General features: G+C 44.6%; 1 protein-coding gene and 1 pseudogene across 1 annotated transcript in view; one reads left to right on the top strand and one right to left on the bottom strand.

Annotated features, from left to right (window-relative positions):
- ITGA9 (integrin subunit alpha 9) overlaps positions 1-17568 on the top strand; it is a 390243-nt gene that overhangs the window by 352722 nt on the left and 19953 nt on the right. Inside the window, exon 27 of the mRNA XM_021934572.2 lies at positions 17099-17218. Coding sequence (XP_021790264.2) covers positions 17099-17218 — 120 coding nt within the window. The remainder of the gene's footprint in view (positions 1-17098; positions 17219-17568) is intronic.
- Positions 1692-3972, bottom strand: LOC116273868 (annotated as a pseudogene).

Here is a 17568-nt window from a genome sequence, read left to right as displayed (position 1 = left end):
AAAAATTAGCTGGCCGTGGTGATGGGCTCCTGTAAACCTAGCTACTCAAGAACTGAGGCTGGAGAATCACTTGAAACCAGGAGGTGGAGGTTGCAGTGAGCCAAGATTGTGCCACTGCGCTCCAGCCTGGGTGACAGAGTGAAACTCCGTCTCAAAACACAAAGAAACAAAAAAAACAATAATAATAATGATGCTTAGGGACCTCAGTAAAACTTCAGTGATGCCCATTTTTAGTGAGTAAGAGGTGATAACATCAGTGAGCCTGGGATGAATATGAATTCCTGAATGAGTGAGGGGTGGGCATTCCCTACTCACTGAGGGGAACGAGTGTTCCATGCAGACTTTTATGCTCTACCCACAAGAGAAGTTGTCCAAGCACTATTTTTGTTCGTTTGTTTGTTTGTTGGAGACAGGGTCTTGCTTTGTCACCCAGGATGGAGTGCAGTGGTGCAATCATGGCTTACTGCAGCCTCTACCTGTCGGCTCAGGCCAGGTACTAATTTTAATAATAGAAACCAAATGGATTGATGCTGGGTCACTTACTACTTACAGTCAGTTTTTCTGGAAGGTCCTATATTTGGAGTTGGCGTTTCCCTTTTCTTCCCTGCCTTCTGGCAATTTAACTGCTAATTCAGACCTCCACCTGGGAAGTGAAAGAGGAAAGTGGTTCCCTGCTCATTGTCATAGTTCTGGCTTAAAAGTTTTATAGCATTAAATACATGCCCAACATGAGAGGTTTAGAATGTTCTGGTAAACCACAGTGTTAATAAGTAGAAGCTAATGGAAATACCTAACAGGTTTTCTACATGTGGAATCCCTTGTGTAGATGAAAAAAAAAAAAAGTACTGGGCATATTGCCTTCCATTATAGGACTAGACTGTGGGATCCAGGAAAATGTTGCTTAACATCTCGTTGGATTCCGAGTCATCTGTACTTCCCCAAAATATCACTTCCATTAATTACTGTTCCAATTTTGAGCACTATGGTGATATTTTCATTATCAAGAGTTCTTGGGAAGAGGCTGAGGTTTTTTTTAGCACTCCCAAGAAAAAATTAACACACATGAGAATCCTACAATGCCCCTTTTCCCTCCTTTCCATGACTTTGCCTTTTCAGTCCATGAGCTACAGTGAAGTTCTACAATCTGTTGTTCTCAATTTTCCTGGCAGGAAAAAAAAAAAATCTTTTCTGAGTAGGAAGGTTTGCCTTTTTAGAACAAACACGTTCTTCCCTGCGTGATTCTTCTGAATGCCTGGCCCTCTGTCAACCATCAGTCTGAAGGGGAATTTCCATAAAGGCTCGCCACCAAATTTAAATCAGGCAAAGTTTCAAAGATTTTAGATTAGGCACCAAATTGTTATGGCCTTGGAAGGAACAGGAAATGTACTTATATTGGTATCCAGCAGCGTGTGAGTGGAGAGGAAAACAATCAGATTTTTAACCACATAACGTGTGCATGTGGTAAATTTAACTGATTGAGAAATCAAGCAATTTTCCTGTGACTTTTTTAAACAGGAGTTTTAAAGTGCATTTTATATTGAGTAGTTATTTCACGTTTTCTTAAAACAATTATTGTATTGAACTAAAAATAAACAAGGTAGTTTGTTCACATAACAAATCTATATTCAAAGACATGTGTACAAATTTTCCACTTAGTCCATTTTTCTGTTCTCAGCATTACTACAAATGCCTCATTCCATCATCACGCTGAATTCTTCAGTATCTTCTATATCATTCCGGGGCATCTCTGGGAAGTAGTGATGCCTGTCTTCCCTTAGAAGCACACTGATAACCCCAATATACCCACAATTCACACTTTTTTCCTTCTCTGAGGTGTGCTGTTTTTTGGCACAACAGAAAAAACACACTACTAGGAATTGAAAAACTGCTTTCTGGGCCTGGTTAGGTCATAAACTATATAACCTTAGGTCATATATTCTCACCAGGTGCTTGTTTCTCCACTGCAAAAAATAATTCATATTTGCTTGGTCCTTTGTAGTCCTTTACTGTTTCATTTATCTTCATGATGACCCTTAAATTTAAGTAAAGTAGTATTATGCTCATTTTATAGAAGAAATTCAATCTCAAAGAGGATACAGGATCCCAAAGATCCCACAAGCAGTAATATATTAGGCAGAGCTAAACTCACACCCTCTCACTCAAGATCCTAGTGTTGGTACATGCCACGCTAATAAGTGTGCTAAAATGGATGAAGGGGCAATTTCTCAGGTCCCTTCCAATGATCCTGTCCTCTGCTTCTACTTGATATTTTTTCTCTCTTCTCTCAACTAGCGTTAACATCTGAAACTATATATAATCACCAAATTTCATTTACCATGGTTTTTTTATTTAATATTTAAATTTTTCTATTTCCATGTTAAATCCAGAGAAATGTTACTTTTTTGAAAGTTTCTACTGCTGCCTGCCTCTCTGAAGGCCACAGGACTTACCTATTTGTTTGTCAAAGCAGAAATTCCCAACATTTTGTAAACATCACTAATTTTTTTTATAGCTGTAAAGATGATTATTCCATACTTAAAACCAATTCAAAATAAAATACTCAATACTTCTTATTCCCAGGGTAGTAATTTTAATTAGATTCTATTGATTTGTTATTTTCTCCTGTGTGCCTTTATTTGGGAAATACTGTTGGTCTACCATGCTGTCGAGTCTCTTTCCCTAACAAGAAAACGTCAGTCTTACGAGTCAGGAAAGCTTTTACTTTCACTATCACATATGAGGAATGAACTAAACACCTAACTTGGAAAGTAAAACTTAAATAAGGGATTCAGGACACTTCCCAAGGGGTCATATGACCAATTTAAGAGTTGGTATGATGTGCCTAAAATAACAAATTAACTCTTTTACTTATAATAAAAGCACAGATGTGCTGATTAGACATGCTGACATGTACATATGAAATATGCCTAAAGCAAATTAAAAGAAAACAAAATACATTCTATGGCAATCTTGAAAAGTCTGGGAGCTCAATAAATATTAAGAGTATGCTCTCGACCTGGCGCGGTGGCTCACGCCTGTAATCCTAGCACTTTGGGAGGCCAACGCAGGCAGATCACGAGGTCAGGAGATCGAGACCATTCTGGCTAACATGATGAAACCCCATCTCTACTAAAAAATACAAAAAAAAAAAAAAAATTAGCCGAGCGTGGTGGCAGGCGCCTGTAGTCCCCACTACTTGGGAGGCTGAGGCAGGAGAATGGCATGAACCCAGAAGGTGGAGCTTGCAGTGAGCCGAGTTCGCACCACTGCACTCCAGCCTAGGCAACTGAGCAAGACTCTGTCTCAAAAAAAAAAAAAAAAAAAGAGTATGCTCTCACAATGAGAGCATTAAACACTTGGTAATTAACATAATTTGATATGCCAAAAATGAGAAAATATACAGGATGAGGGATGAGGAGTACACATAGGAAATTTTTGTGATTTTCTTCATTTGATTGTATTGCTTGCTTGTCTTCAGGAGGGAAGATTTTGACTTCAAAAGTAACAAAATATTTAAGAAGGAAATTCACATCTTTCTGTTCTAAATGGTATTCTTGTGCTATTTTCTCAGCAGTCCATGTTTCTGGAAAAAATTTATGATTATTGAGAAGTGTCAATGCTTCTACAATGGAAATTTTGCCTTTGGGAATGCTCTTAATATTTATCATACCAAAGTGATGGCCTTTCAGCAATCTGAATTCCTTTGGCTCTTGACGTGTTGTTTCAGAAGCTTTTACCTGCGCGGAAGACACGGGATCTTTGGAATCAACATACACGTCTTTTAGAAATGACAGCAGCTTGTCACCTTTATGAGCAGTCTCTCCCTTCTGGGTAGAGACTAATCTGCTGTCACAGGAGGCTGTTGGTAGAGGACTGCCTGGGAGCAGGAGAGGGCTTCATCTTGCTGATTTCCCATTCCGCTGGGTTCTCTAGGTTGAAATGCCTGATCCTGTGAGTCACCACAGCCCCCATCTCCTGATAACATAAGGCCCTCAGGTTTACGCCACACATGGGAACACTGGCGCAGGAAACCTCTGGGGCGCCCAGAGCGTGCACACGTGTCCTATGATTCTTTATATCTTTTATTTTTATGCCATGGTTCAAGTTGTGCTTTACAGAGCATTTGGGTGAATAACTAGAAATATGGCATAGATTCTTGAGGCTTTGCCTGGTTCACTAATGACTGGCTCCAGGGCCTTTCTCAGGGAGCATGTTAGCATATGTTTAGGATCAGCCACAGCCGGACCTGGCTCTGTACAGACCCAAACCTGAGAATGCCATGTGAGACCTGTGTGACTGCAGAATCAAAGTGCTGGTTGCGAGGTGCCAAGTACATGTTGAATTACATCTTCAACCTAACTCTATTTACCTTTCAGGGAGTGAGTAGGGGGTGAGAGGGGAAAATTCAGAAAGTCTTGTTTGAGGCCCACAGAAACTCTAAAGATGAAGAACAGGAGAAATGTAGTTAATCATGCCCTGGAAATCTGGCCTGCAGAAAGGAAAGGAATTTATCTCTGAGAAGGCCTTCAGAAAGAAAATGAGTAGGCTCTGGAGATGTTCATCTGTCTTCATGTAGCCATAAAAAGATATCAGATGATGTTGAGGGGTGAAGGCGCTTTCTCTGATCCCTGAATTGGTTACTGAGGTCCACAGAAGAGGAAAGGACCCCATCATCTGAGGCCAGGAACTCCCCCAAGGCAAATCAAGACTTTATGGAATCAGCTGTTACTGCAAGACATCCCCTCAAACTCCCGTCTTCTCAAACTCCTGTATGAGAAGCGTGCAAGAATTCTTGCTATTTTCTTGATATTTTCAAATAGCAGAATACATGATAAACTTGTAAGTCCACAGATGAGTCCGTAAGCAGCTGCCATGTGGAGCGTGCACCAGACTGAGGTCTTCGGTGCCAGCCGGAAAGACTGGCTCTGTCGCATTTCAGCAGAATCAGGATGGATCCGAAGGCTATCCAGTGGAAGTGCTCAGAATTGCACTGGACGACTGGAAAACCAGACCGAAAATCAGAGGGATCTGGAAACCTGAGGGCTATAGGCTATGTCCAGGCGCAGGAAGTCTGGCATGGTGTCCTGGACACGGGATACAGCTGTCCCTAGCTTCTCTTCACCTTGTGCTCTGGAGCCAGGCAGAAACCTTTCTACTTCCTAGAGTTGCTGAGAAGGTTCAGTGATACCAGCATGAAGCTCCTAGAAGAAGGGCTGGTGCACAGCTGCTGCTTAGGGTGGCACAGCACCTCTGCAGTCCTGCCCACATGTGACTTGCCCTTTCACACCACTCCCTAACACTCCCCACCAAAGATACAAGCCTGGTATCTCAACCAGAGAGGCATCTTTCGCCATGGCAAGCAAGATTACTCCAAAAAAATGCCACTTACCATTCCTTTGGTGTACTGCTTCTAGAGGCAAAGTTTACCGCTTTTACTGTCATGAAATAGACTATGACTTGTTATTTATCCTTTATGTGACCAATTATAGTTACAATCATGTTCCATATGACAATATAATCTTTCCCCCTTGAACCTCACATTATGCTGAGATGTAGGATGAAGAGGAGGGTTGTTGAAGGGTCAACACCACCCCAACGTATGCCATCAGTAGTGGGTGGTGGGCAGTTCTTTCTCCTCACCCACCTCCCCACATGTGAGAATTAAGCTCTGACCATCAAGAATTGAGAAAACTCTCGGTATAGTTTGCCAAACATATGAGTCATATTTTCTAATGGTCATCATTTGCTTATTTGTATGATGAATATTTATTGAGGGCTTGCTAAGAGCCAGGCACTGTGCTAGGCACTGGAGACTCGATGGGTAACAAAAGAGACATGATCCCTGGCCTGCCCTCCCGGAGTTGGCCGAGAAGGCAGCAGTCAGCAAGGACGCAAACAAGGATTCTATTTCTAGTTGAGGTTAGTCCCCAGGGAGTAGCCTGCTTTAGATTGGGGGTCGAGGAATGTTTCTCCAAGGAAGCTGAGACTGGCAGATGAGAAGGAATTCACTTGCCAAGCATGAGGAAGAGTGTCCCAGTTGGGGAGGAGAGTTGTATGGAGCCCCAAAAGGCTTGGCCTCTTCAAGGCACAGAAAAACCAGGTAGCAGGAAGCTGGTGAGCAGTGAAGAGAACCACGGTGGACCTAGGCAGGGTCCACCCCAGGTAACACCACTGGGCCGTTACAAAGGAAAGCCATTGAAAGCTTCTGTTTGGAGCAGGGAATGGCATGATCCAATGTATGTTCTTTAAAAATGATAGGCCATTGTGTGGATGGTGGGTTGTAGGGGCAAGGGTGGAAATAAGGAGCTGGTTAGAAGGCTGTGACTATCACCTGGCAAGAGGTCAGGGTGGCAGAGGAGACAGAGCAAGTGGACAGTATGTCTATTTCATTGAAGGTGCAGTGACCGGTGCCAGTCACATGTAAGGAATGCTTATCCTGGAGGACTGGGAGGGATCCAGTGTCATCTCGATGCAAAGCCTCTTGCACGGCACATCCACAGGGGCACTCTGTTGATAGTGGCTGTCATTGCATAAAGAGATGGCCAAGGAGATGAACCACATGAAAAATGAGCCTTTTTCTCCCCAAATCCTCAAGTCCTGGTCAGTTTACTCTAAATCAAAGTTTCCAGTCATCATCATGATTATCATCATCATCATTATTTTTAGGCGACAGAACCCATTTCTAAATTGAAATGTGCTTTGGTTGACTCAGGGGTTAGGTTCCTGGAACTCCCTCCTGGTGGCTTCCATACCCGCTCACTGGACCCCTGGGCTCTAAAGAAGCCACTGCTATGGAAAGTTGTATTTTCAGAAGGTTACCCAGTTCATCAGAGGCTTTCACTAGAGACTAGTTATACCCCCAATAACTATGAACAAAATGAAATTTTTACCCTCAAGACTTCCACAGCCCCAAACAGGTCAACACACATATACACACACGTGCACACACACACACACACCCCTGCAGCACTGTATGCATATGTGCCCAGAGTATCTGTACTAAAGAGGTCAAGACAGGCTTCACAGAAGGAGTGACCCCTGAACAAGTATTGAAGGAATTTCCCACGTGGACAAGGAGGATCAGGCATTCAAGATGAAGTCAGATGGTATCTTGAGCTGGATTCTCAAGAAGCAGACCCTGAAATGAGGGCATCATGTAACTAGTTTAGTTAGAGAGGTGCTCCTAATGAGACTGGAAATAAATGGGACAGGATAGGAAAGAGGAGAAGGGAAGCAAGAGTGAGATTTCAGGGACCATCTTAGCCTCATCCTGATCCTGACCTCGGAGTTGGTCCTACCTGGAAGCAGGGGAGCTGGGCTCTCACACTCCTGTATCTGCCAGTCATTGGTTGGGGCTGCTCCAGAGGTAGTAACCCCAAGGCACTTTACCCTCTAAAAGTAAGGCAGCCTCTAGAAGTGAAGGCATGAAAAACCTGGGGGCTGTGCAGGCCGAAGCAAGAGAGGGGACCTGAGAGGATCTGGGCAGAGAACCGAGTCTTGGCCACAGATGGAAATGTTCTCCACTTGAAGCCTGGGTGCTCTGCTCAGTGTGTGTGTCTGTGTCCCCTTAAGATGAAAGACCTCATTGTGTGAGGTGTGCTCGAATCTGCCCAGTTCCTGTGAAGTGCTGGGCATGTGCTATAATTACCTCCTGTGACTCTGACATTGCCCCTGTGAACTAGGCACTACGACTTCCATTTTCTGTTGACGAAATGGAGGCTCTGGGAGTGAAGAAGCCTGCCGGATGTCCCACAGCTGGTCAGTGAAAGAGCCAGTTCTGGCCACAGCTCTGCCTGTTGGCGAGCCCTGAGTCTCCCTTGACCCCTTGCCTCTCTGGCTTGTGCTGTCCCGTAGCCCAGAGCCCACACACAGAGCAGGTGGGAGGAATCGCATTCCTGGGTGGTAGACAGCTAATCTTCTGTTTTAGGAGTGACCCTTGGCTCTAAGGGCCTCAGGAGCACATCATGCTCAGACTATTTGGTGGTCAGTTGGCTTTGGAACTCTTCCCATTGTGTTCTGATCCTTAACCAGATGCACAGATGTGCAGTCAAGGGGAGAATTATCCATCGCTTCAGGTAAATGAGCTCCATCTCCTCTCTCTCTAAAGAGCAATGTGAGGATTATGGGGAGTAGTAGATCGGAAACCTCTCAGCATGGTGCCTGGCGCATCGTAAGTACTCTACAAATGTGATCTGTTACCAATAACAGAAATTAGCAGAGCCCAGCTCATTCCTCTGCAAATTCTGACAGAGCAAGGGATTTCGGAAACGTGACACCTGGCAGGCACAGGGCATGTTTAATATCTGTGTTCATCACAGCACAGACTTACAGTGCCAATCTTGCCAAATGCACAGTTTATTTTTTGTTCATTTATGTCACCTCTGTAAGTCTCCCTGTGCCTCTGAACTGGCTTGCTTTCTAGGCTGAGTTCTGAGAGCCATCTGAGGCATGGTTCTGCTGAAAACATTTCTTCCAGCCCCAACCACCCTGTCTCCCTCCTCTCTCCCCCATACCTCCACTGGCTATTAGATGGAATCAGAAGCAGGTGGAAATGTCATCTCACTGCCACAGATGTTCTTCTCTTTCCACTTCTTATTTTACATAAATTCCTTCCTTCTGTTGAGACAAGTGTGTGATGTTGACAGCAGAGAGCATCTTGCCCTTGTCATTGATCTTTAGCTGGTCTAGGTCTGGAGTTGAACCTCCTCTTGGATGATATTGACCGAGCCGTCCCCCATCTCTGGGAGCTCTCCATCCAGCAGAAGCCTGGGCGAGATGTACAGCCATTGTGGTCATATTCTCAGGCCTTGTGGAGACATGGGCATTGCCAGCTGTTACAGTAGGCATATTTGCATTGATCAGAACATGAAAGTTTCCAGAAACACAGAAGTGAATCAAATAGTGTGATTTAGGTTCACCCACTGCCTCAAACTGGAAGCTGGCTTCTGGCCACTCCCTGACACCAGCTTGCCAACCTCAGGTGCATTAAACTGTACAGCAGCAGGCAGGGTGCCAGTGTCTGGACCTGCCTCGAAGGCCTGTTTGCCCTCCTCAGAGGCCGCCTTGAGACAGATCCTCATACTCCTAATTTTCGTCTGTTTTGTTGGTCAGCATCCAGTGTGTGAGCCCTCCAGCCAGGGTCCGCACCAGGCCATCAGCCATCCCTTCACTGGCCAGAGCTCCTGCCTTCCCCAGCTCAGCGTGCTACAACCCTCACAGCCACTCCCCCAAAACCAGCAGACTTCTCCTCAGTCAGTCTTCTCCTTTCACACCACCTTCTCTCTTATTGAAACCATGGATCTATACCTGGTGAAACCATTTCCCCTGCAGCCCTCTCATGGGGGCTGCTTTTTCCTTGTACTCCCACATGCAGTTATCTCTTCTGATCTAGATTCATTTTGCAATGTACTTTGCAAAATGCAAATCACATCACTTCCCTGCTCAAAACCCTCCAGTGGCTTCCCATTCCTCTTAAGGTAAAGCATGGAGATCTTACTGCGGCCTCCAGCTCCTGTCTGTCCAAGCACATCATGAACATCTTCCTGTGGCTTCTTGTTCATCCTGTTGGCTCCAGTCCACTGGCCGATGGCAGTGTCTCACCCTTGCCAAGTTCACTCATGCCAAAGGGGGGTTGCACATCATGTTCTCTCTCCTTGGAATGATCTTCCCTCCCTTGTTTAGCTGGTTAACTTCTGCTTGTCCTTTCACCTTCAGCTCAAATGGCTCCTCAGGGAACTCTGTTCAGTCCCATGCCTCTATCATGAGGATCTTTTATCATCATGAACTCCTCCTTTGTAGCACTTCCACAGTTATAATGGTGTATTTATTTGTCTAATTGGTTAGTAGTCTCTAGAAGCTGGAAGTACTGTGAGGGCAAAGACTGCCTGTTTTATTCATCAATGAATTTCCACAATGTCTAGCACATAGAAGATACTACAGACACATTTGTTGGATGGATGGATGGATGGATGGATGGACGGATGGATGGATGGATGGATGGACGGACGGACGGACGGACGGATGGACGGACGGACGGACGGACGGACGGACAAACAGAGTAGATGGACAGATTGACAGATAGGTGGTGGATGGGCAGATGGATGGATAGATGGATGGATGGATGGATGGATGGATGGCCAGGACTCCCCCAAAGGATATAACATGTAACATTTGCAAGTATATTTTTGAAGGAGAGGGAAAATAATCACACTCAGAGACTCCAGCTTCAAATCCTACCATCTCTTTTGTTGCAGACTAAGTCGTGTTCACACTTCATCTGTAGCAGAAATGATGTTGAATGTATTAATTTATATATTCATGAATCATATAATGAATCAATGCCTTGGTTCAGGTAACAGGAATGCATGCATTCACGTCTTTATTGTATACAAATTCACAGTTTACTGGAGTCCATAGACAGGAAGATTCATCATTACCTTAGAGAGTGAGAAGGACCTAGAACTGGGACTATGAAGTATCCAGCTGTGGTTTTAAAACTCTGTTTTGTTGGAGCCATGGGTTTCCTTGAGTTGGTTTAGGGGCTGCTGAGACCAGGTTAGGGAGGAACAGGGCTTAGAAAGAGGGGCTGGGCCAGGTGCAGTGGCTCACACCTATAATCCCAGAACTTTGGGAGGCTGAGGCACACAGATAACTTCAGCCCAGAAGTTCAAGACCAACCTGGGCAACATGGCAAAATCCTATCTCTACAAACTAATAATAATAATAATTAGTTGGGTGTGGTGGTGTGTGCCTGTAGTCCCAGCTACTTGGGAGGCTGAGGGGAGAGAATCACTTGAGCCCAGAAGGTTGAGGCTATAGTAAGCCAAGATTGTGCCACTTCACTCCAGTCTAAGCAACAGAGTAAGACCCTGTCTCCAAAAAATAAAAACAAACGGGGGCTGAGTAAGCTGGGTTCTAGCTGCCTACCTAAGAAGTTCCACTTATATACACTGGGATGCTACAGTAAGTTGAAAATGACTATGTTTCCAAGAGCTCAGAGAATGATTAATTCCGCTGAAGATGGGGAGCAAGGCAGACTTCTTGGGAAAGGAGATATTGGAGCAGAGTCTGTCCTTTAAAAAAATAAAGTGGTTTTACTTGCCTTTAAAATGCTCAGTTTAAAAAATAGTAAAAAGTAGAAAAGAGAAATGATATTCATAATATCAAAACACATCTATTTACTTTAAAGAATTCCTACTATATTTCTGCAAAGCTGAAGTCTTCTGTGTTTTAGATAATCTTCTCATTTTTTATTTTTTAATTTTTTTTTGAAACAGTCTCGCTGTGTCACTCAGGCTGGAGTGCAGTGGCACAATCTCAGCTCACTGCAGCCTTCACCTCCTAGATTCAAGTGATTCTCTGCCTCAGCCTCCCAAGAAGCTGGGATTACAGGCATGTGCCACCACACATGGCTAATTTTTGTATATTTTGTAGAGATGGGGGGTTTCACCATGTTGGCCAGGCTGGCTTGAACTCCTGGCCTCAAGTGATCCACCCTCCTTGGCCTCCCAAAGTGCTGGAATTACAGGTGTGATCCACCACACCCAACCTATTTATTTTATTTTATTTGTTTAGTTTAGTTTGGTTTAGACCAGGTCTTGCTCTGTCACCCAGGCTGGAGTACAGTGGCACAGTTACGACTCACTGCAGCCTCGATATCCCATGCTCAAATGATCCTCCTGCCTCAGCCTCCCAAGTAGCTGGGATGACAGGTGCACGCCACCATGGTCAGCTAATTTCTGTGTTTTTGTAGAGACAAGGTCTCACTATGTTACCCAGGCTCATCTTGAACTCCTAGGCTCAAGCAACCCTCCCACCCTGGCCTCCCAGAGTGCTGGGAATAATTATAGGCGTGAGCCAGCATCTTCTGATTTTTTAACTTAGCATAATAAACATCATTTTCCCACATTATTACTGTTTTCAAAAGTCTCTAAAATTTGGCAATCAGGTAAAAAAATGATTACATATCCTTTCAGTGTCATACTGGAGCATCCCCTCGCCCCTTTCTACTCAAAGTGTGGTCCACGGACCAGCAGCATCAGCATCATAGGGGAGATTATTTGAAATCTAGGCTCTCAAGCCCCACTCTAGACTCTAATTCAGAATCTACATTTTAACAGAGTTCCTCCTGTGATTCTTACACACAATAAAATTTGAGAAGCACTGGTCTGCAGGCCTGCCTAACCCTCCAGGGCCCAAATTCTGTGAAGTTACATATTAACTTATAGAAGGCTGATAATTTATAAATGACTCTTGCCAGTAAAGACAAAAATGATTTCTGTTTGACTGAAAATATCCCAAAGGTTAGAGTTTACTGCCTTGTAGGGTATTAGCCAGTTTTGTACTTGATTTAGTAATCTGATTTCAGTAATTTTTTTCCTATGACTACACATTTTTTTCTGGTCTTTTTAAAACTAGCTTTGCCACCCTGCTGACTTCCTCAATAACAAATTAAATAAATCTTTGCCATGTATTCACTATATATTTGTATGAGAATCATGTTTTTAACTTTTTGAAAATTATGCTTTGACAGTCAGCTTTACTGTCATCATTTTTAATAGTTCTGTGATATTCTATTTTGTGATTGACCATAGTTTATTTATTTATTGCCCTGATGTTAGACACTTAGGATATTGCTAATTCAGCACCAATATAAATAATTCTGCAATGAACATCTTTGAGCATAAAACTTTTTCCATATTTTATATTTCTTTCCTTTGAGTAAAGTTTTCAAGTACAGAATTAATGGATCAAAGGGTATGAACATTTTTTTTTTAATTTTTTATTTTTTTAAGACAGAGTCTTGCTCTTTCACTCAGGCTGGAGTGCAGTGGCGCCATCTTGACTCACTGCAACCTCCGCCTCCTGGATTCAAGCGATTCTCCTGCCTCAGCCTCCCGAGTAGCTAGGACTACAGACATATGCCGTCACTCCTGGCTGATTTTTGTATTTTTAGTAGAGACGAGGTTTCACCATGTTGGCCAGGCTGGTCAAGTATGAACATTTTTAGATGAGCAATAATGAGCTTGTCAGATGGGCAAGGATGGAAGGGCATTCCAGGAGGCAAGAGGAGCCTGCAGAGAGGCTGGGGACCACCAGTCTCACAGAGGAGAGATCTCTACCTGGCTAGAATGTAAATATGTGTCCTGGGAGCAGCTGGAAAGGCAGAAAGGAGACCAGAGTATGAAGGCCCTGGTGTCCTGAATTAGATGCTCAGCCTGAAGGAAAATCATGGACACTGTAAACCAAAAAGTGATGTGATGAGACCTGTGCCTTAGAAAAACTCTAACAGCAAGGAGGCCTTTCCAAGCCTCCTGTAATAGTGCTGGTGAGAGAAGACGAGATGTGAGCCAGGAAGTACCTGGGATGGAAACAAGAGGATGGAGAGAAAAGTTGTTTAGAAAGGTGTAGGGGCTTAACCAGGATCAGCCGGCTCATTGGTGGTGACGACGGGACCTGATCATCAGTGCTTCTTGCCTCTCCATGTCGTCCATGCCGCTGTTCCTTCCTTGGAGTTTTGTTTTTTAATCTAAGATATGACTTCCTAGAGCTGCAGGACGCTCAGCTCATCACTCACAGATGAGTTTGAGAGTTGTGATGTGAGAGAACAGGCTCTGCCAAAGCATGGAGCATGCATCCGAGGGGATGGACAGCATCCCTAAAAATAATAAGAGATGAAGCCCACATTCCGGGGAAGTGACAGGGCATTCTTGTGGAACTTGCCAGACTAAACTGTAGCTGCTACTTTAACCTCTGTGTCCACAAAACCAGACCTCCAGCGTGGCTTTGCTGCTATGCAGATGTCAGTGTCCCTAAGAAGTCATCTGGGTTAGCACAGGGTGCTGGGCTTTACAGCTAACCCCACTGAGCTCAGTGTTTCAGTCTGATTCATAGTCAACAATAAGGTTTAGCAAACTTTTCTCACACCCAGGCACTTTCACAGAACTGCCACATTTCCCTATCAGACACCCATTTCAGGGAGAAAGAGAAAGTTGGTTGCCTACGGTTGCACCGGGACCAGATTAAAGCCAGCACTCTTCCCTCTGCATCTTTCCTAACAGTTCCTCACACTTCATCTGTACAAGACACCATGAGAGATTCTGAATGCAGGAGGTGATTGGATCCACAGCTTTTTAGGGGCAGGAACCCAAAGACATGAATCTGTCTGCCTTTAAAGATAAGAGCTGCTCATTTGAACTACATAGAAAATAGTGGATTTAGGATGACAGACTTCAGAGCTCACTCTGTCCCACACTTCCTACCCATAAATATTCTTTCCTGAGAATTGCCTACTGTCTGAAAATTGCTCTTTTTAAAAGCCCCAAGCTGGAAACAACCTCCATGTGCTCATCAATAATAGCATGAATAAATAGTGGCATGTCCACACAGAGGAATACTATACAGCAGTGAGAGTGGACATGCCACAGCCTGGAGCAATTTCCCAAACATAACAGTGAGAGAAAGAAATCAGATACATGCCTGTAATCCCAGCACTTTGGGAGGCTGAAGCAGGTGGATCACCTGAGGCCAGGAGTTCGAGACCAGCCAGGCCAACATGGTGAAACCCTGTTTCTATGAAAAATACAAAAATCAGCCAAGTGTGGTGGCAGGCACCTGTAATCCCAGCTATTTGGGAGTCTGAGACAGGAGAATCGCTTGAACCCAGGAGGCAGAGGTTGCAGTGAGTCAAGATTGTGCCACAGCACTCCAGCCTGAGCAATGGAGCAAGACTCCGTCTCAAAAAAAAAAAAAAAAGAGAAAAGAAAAGAAACCAAGTACTGTAGTTCATACAGTGTCATTCTATTTATAGCAAGGTCCCAAAAAAGCAGGTGATGCTAATCCAAGCTGTTAGACATCCTTGGTGGGGGTGGGGACTGGAAGGAAGGGGGAAGGTAGCTTCTAGGGAGGTGATCACCTTCTGTTTCTTGATCTGGGTGCTGGTTACACACGTGCATTTAGCATTTGGTATGTGAAAATTCAGCGAGCTGTACACTTAGGATACCTATACTTTTCTCTATGTATATTCGACTTCAGTAAGTAATTTTTAAAAAGTAAAAAGCACTGGGAGTGGTGGCTCATGCCAGCACTTTGGGAGGCTGAGGCACAAGAATCGCTTGAACCCAGGATGCAGAGGTTGCAGTGAGCTGAGATTGCGCCACTGCACTCCAACCTGGGTGACAGAGAGAAACTCTGTCTCAAAAAATAAAATAAAAACTAAAAAGTAGCCAGCCATGTACAACCTCAAAAAACTCCCTACAAGCAATGACAATGATGCTAACAGGAACACTCCATTTGTCAAGGGCAGGCTCTGTGACAGATGCTATGCTGGGGACTCTGTGTGCATTACCCCTTTTCAATCTCTGGCAAGGCACTGTTCTGCTCCTGTCTTGCAGATGAGAAAACAGACTCAAAAACTGTGGCAGCCTGTGTGTCCATTTGCCCCATCCCCCTGGCGCACGCACACTCTCTCCTACCCCCGCTGTGGGAATGGAGGCAGTGAGGTAGAGGTGGTCTCATTTTCTTTCCTTATCACTAGGGAAGAGCCAGTAAGTAATTCATTCAGTTGACAGGTAGCCTATAAAGAAGGCCACTGTCAATCAGGCACTCTGGTGTGGTGATGACAAGCTCAGATTTGGGGGTTTGGGGTTGGCTAAGACCTGGGTTCAAATCGTGACTGTGCATTTGAACTACACAGTCTAGAGCAAATATCCTTTTTGGACCTCCATGTCCCCCTCTATAAAATGGGTGTTGAAGATCTCATAGGGCTGTTGTATGACTTAGATAAGAGATTGCAAAAAAAGCACAGAACTGACACAGACGATATTCAATAAATTTAGAGAGGGATGGGAGCCAGGCCCTAAAATGGTTAAATAAGCATTGTTAGGCATTATCACGTCAGTATTGTGCCCAGTCATTCTGCAAAACTAAACTCCACTGTGACCAGTGGGGCTAAAGCAGAGCCAAAGGGAACAATCAGAGGTGAGCACTAATACATGTTTAACAATCAGTTCTCTGGCAGGAGGGTAGGGGTGCCCTGATTTGTTTGCCAAATACTCCCACCATAGCCCATTTCAAACTGCCATTGCAATGTCACTAGGTACAGAGTTAGGAAGAGATGCACAGTTGCCTCTCATGAGCTAATATGAGCCAGCTCCAGCACACCACTGAGTTTCAGGAAAAGTTGGGAAAACTTGGCTCATTGGGACGTGGGCTCCGATTGCTATGGCTCCCATGGGAAACCACGGTACAGCCTCTTGAGTAAGTTTCTCCAATGTGCTAGGCCCTACCATGAGACCCAAGACAGACTGTGTCCTACCCCTTGTGGGGTCCACAGTCTACTGGGGAAACTAGCATTAATCAAGTAATTCCTCTAAGTGACACATTGAGCTGAACACTTGGAAAGAAGAGCTGCCTTACATGCAGAGCACTCGCGTGTTTTTTGTTTCAAAGCTGAAACAAAAGGTACATTGTTGTTACCTGTTCTGAATCAAGAACATAGTGTGTCCTCTAAGTTTTTCAGTACACTTTTGTTCACTTCATGATATTTAAATCAGGGTTGTTGTCATTACAACCCTTTCAAGACCTAGGGCTTGGATTTCAAGTGCCTTTTCAGATGCCAGTGAAAAATCCATCAGTTTGCAACCAGAAAAACGTTCAGCGGAGCTTATGTATTTATTTATTAGTAACAGTGGTCTGGATACTTCTCTGTAGTTCTCTCCAAATGTCAAGCCCAGGCTGGGCTCCATCATGCTCTGTGCACTTCTGTTTAGGAAACGTTTTCAGCCGGTGCAGTGGCTCACGCCTGTAATCCCAAAACGTTGGGAGGCTGAGGTGGGTGGATCACCTGAGGTCAAGAGTTCGAGACCAGCCTAGCCAACATGGTGAAACCCCGTCTCTACTAAAAATACAAAACATTAGCGAGGCACCTGTAATCCCAGCTACTTGGGAGGCTGAGGCAGGAGAATCACTTGAACCCGGGAGGCAGAGGTTGCAGTGAGCCGAGATTGCGTCATTGCACTCCAGCCTGGGTGACAGAGCAAGATTCTGCCTCAAAAAAAAAAAAAAAAAGAAATGTTTTCACTGTTGCGTTGCCTCCTAGGTGGTCTTCGAGGCCCTGCACAATCTGGAGCCCCGTGGCTACGTCGTGGGCTGGATCATCGCCATCAGTTTGTTGGTGGGAATCCTCATCTTCCTGCTGCTGGCTGTGTTGCTCTGGAAGGTGAGTCTGGCGATTGTCCCCACCCATGGATGCCCAGCTCTCCTGCCTTTCCAGGGAGGAAGGAGTATCCTGTTAGAGCTTCCTTCATGGCACTGGTACAGCGAAGGACATTGACACTTCAGGCAGGGAGTAGAATCTTGGCTCCCCTTGAGGCCATCCACAACTAAGGATTTGGAGCACTTCAGAGGCAGGGCAAAAGTCTCAGTACTATCTTCTCTTACCTTCCCTTAGAGTCCTAACATAGGATGGTGAGAACCTAACTCCAAAACAGAAGCCTGGGGAGCAACTGGCAGGAGAGGGAGATTTACCATTTGCTTGAAGAAAGATCAGAAGGCAATTCTTCCTTCTTT

Source organism: Papio anubis, chromosome 2, assembly GCF_008728515.1.
Source record: "Papio anubis isolate 15944 chromosome 2, Panubis1.0, whole genome shotgun sequence".
NCBI classification, from domain to species: Eukaryota; Metazoa; Chordata; class Mammalia; order Primates; family Cercopithecidae; genus Papio; species Papio anubis.
Note: the sequence above shows the minus strand (reverse complement) of the source record. Positions and strands in the feature narration are given on the sequence as shown.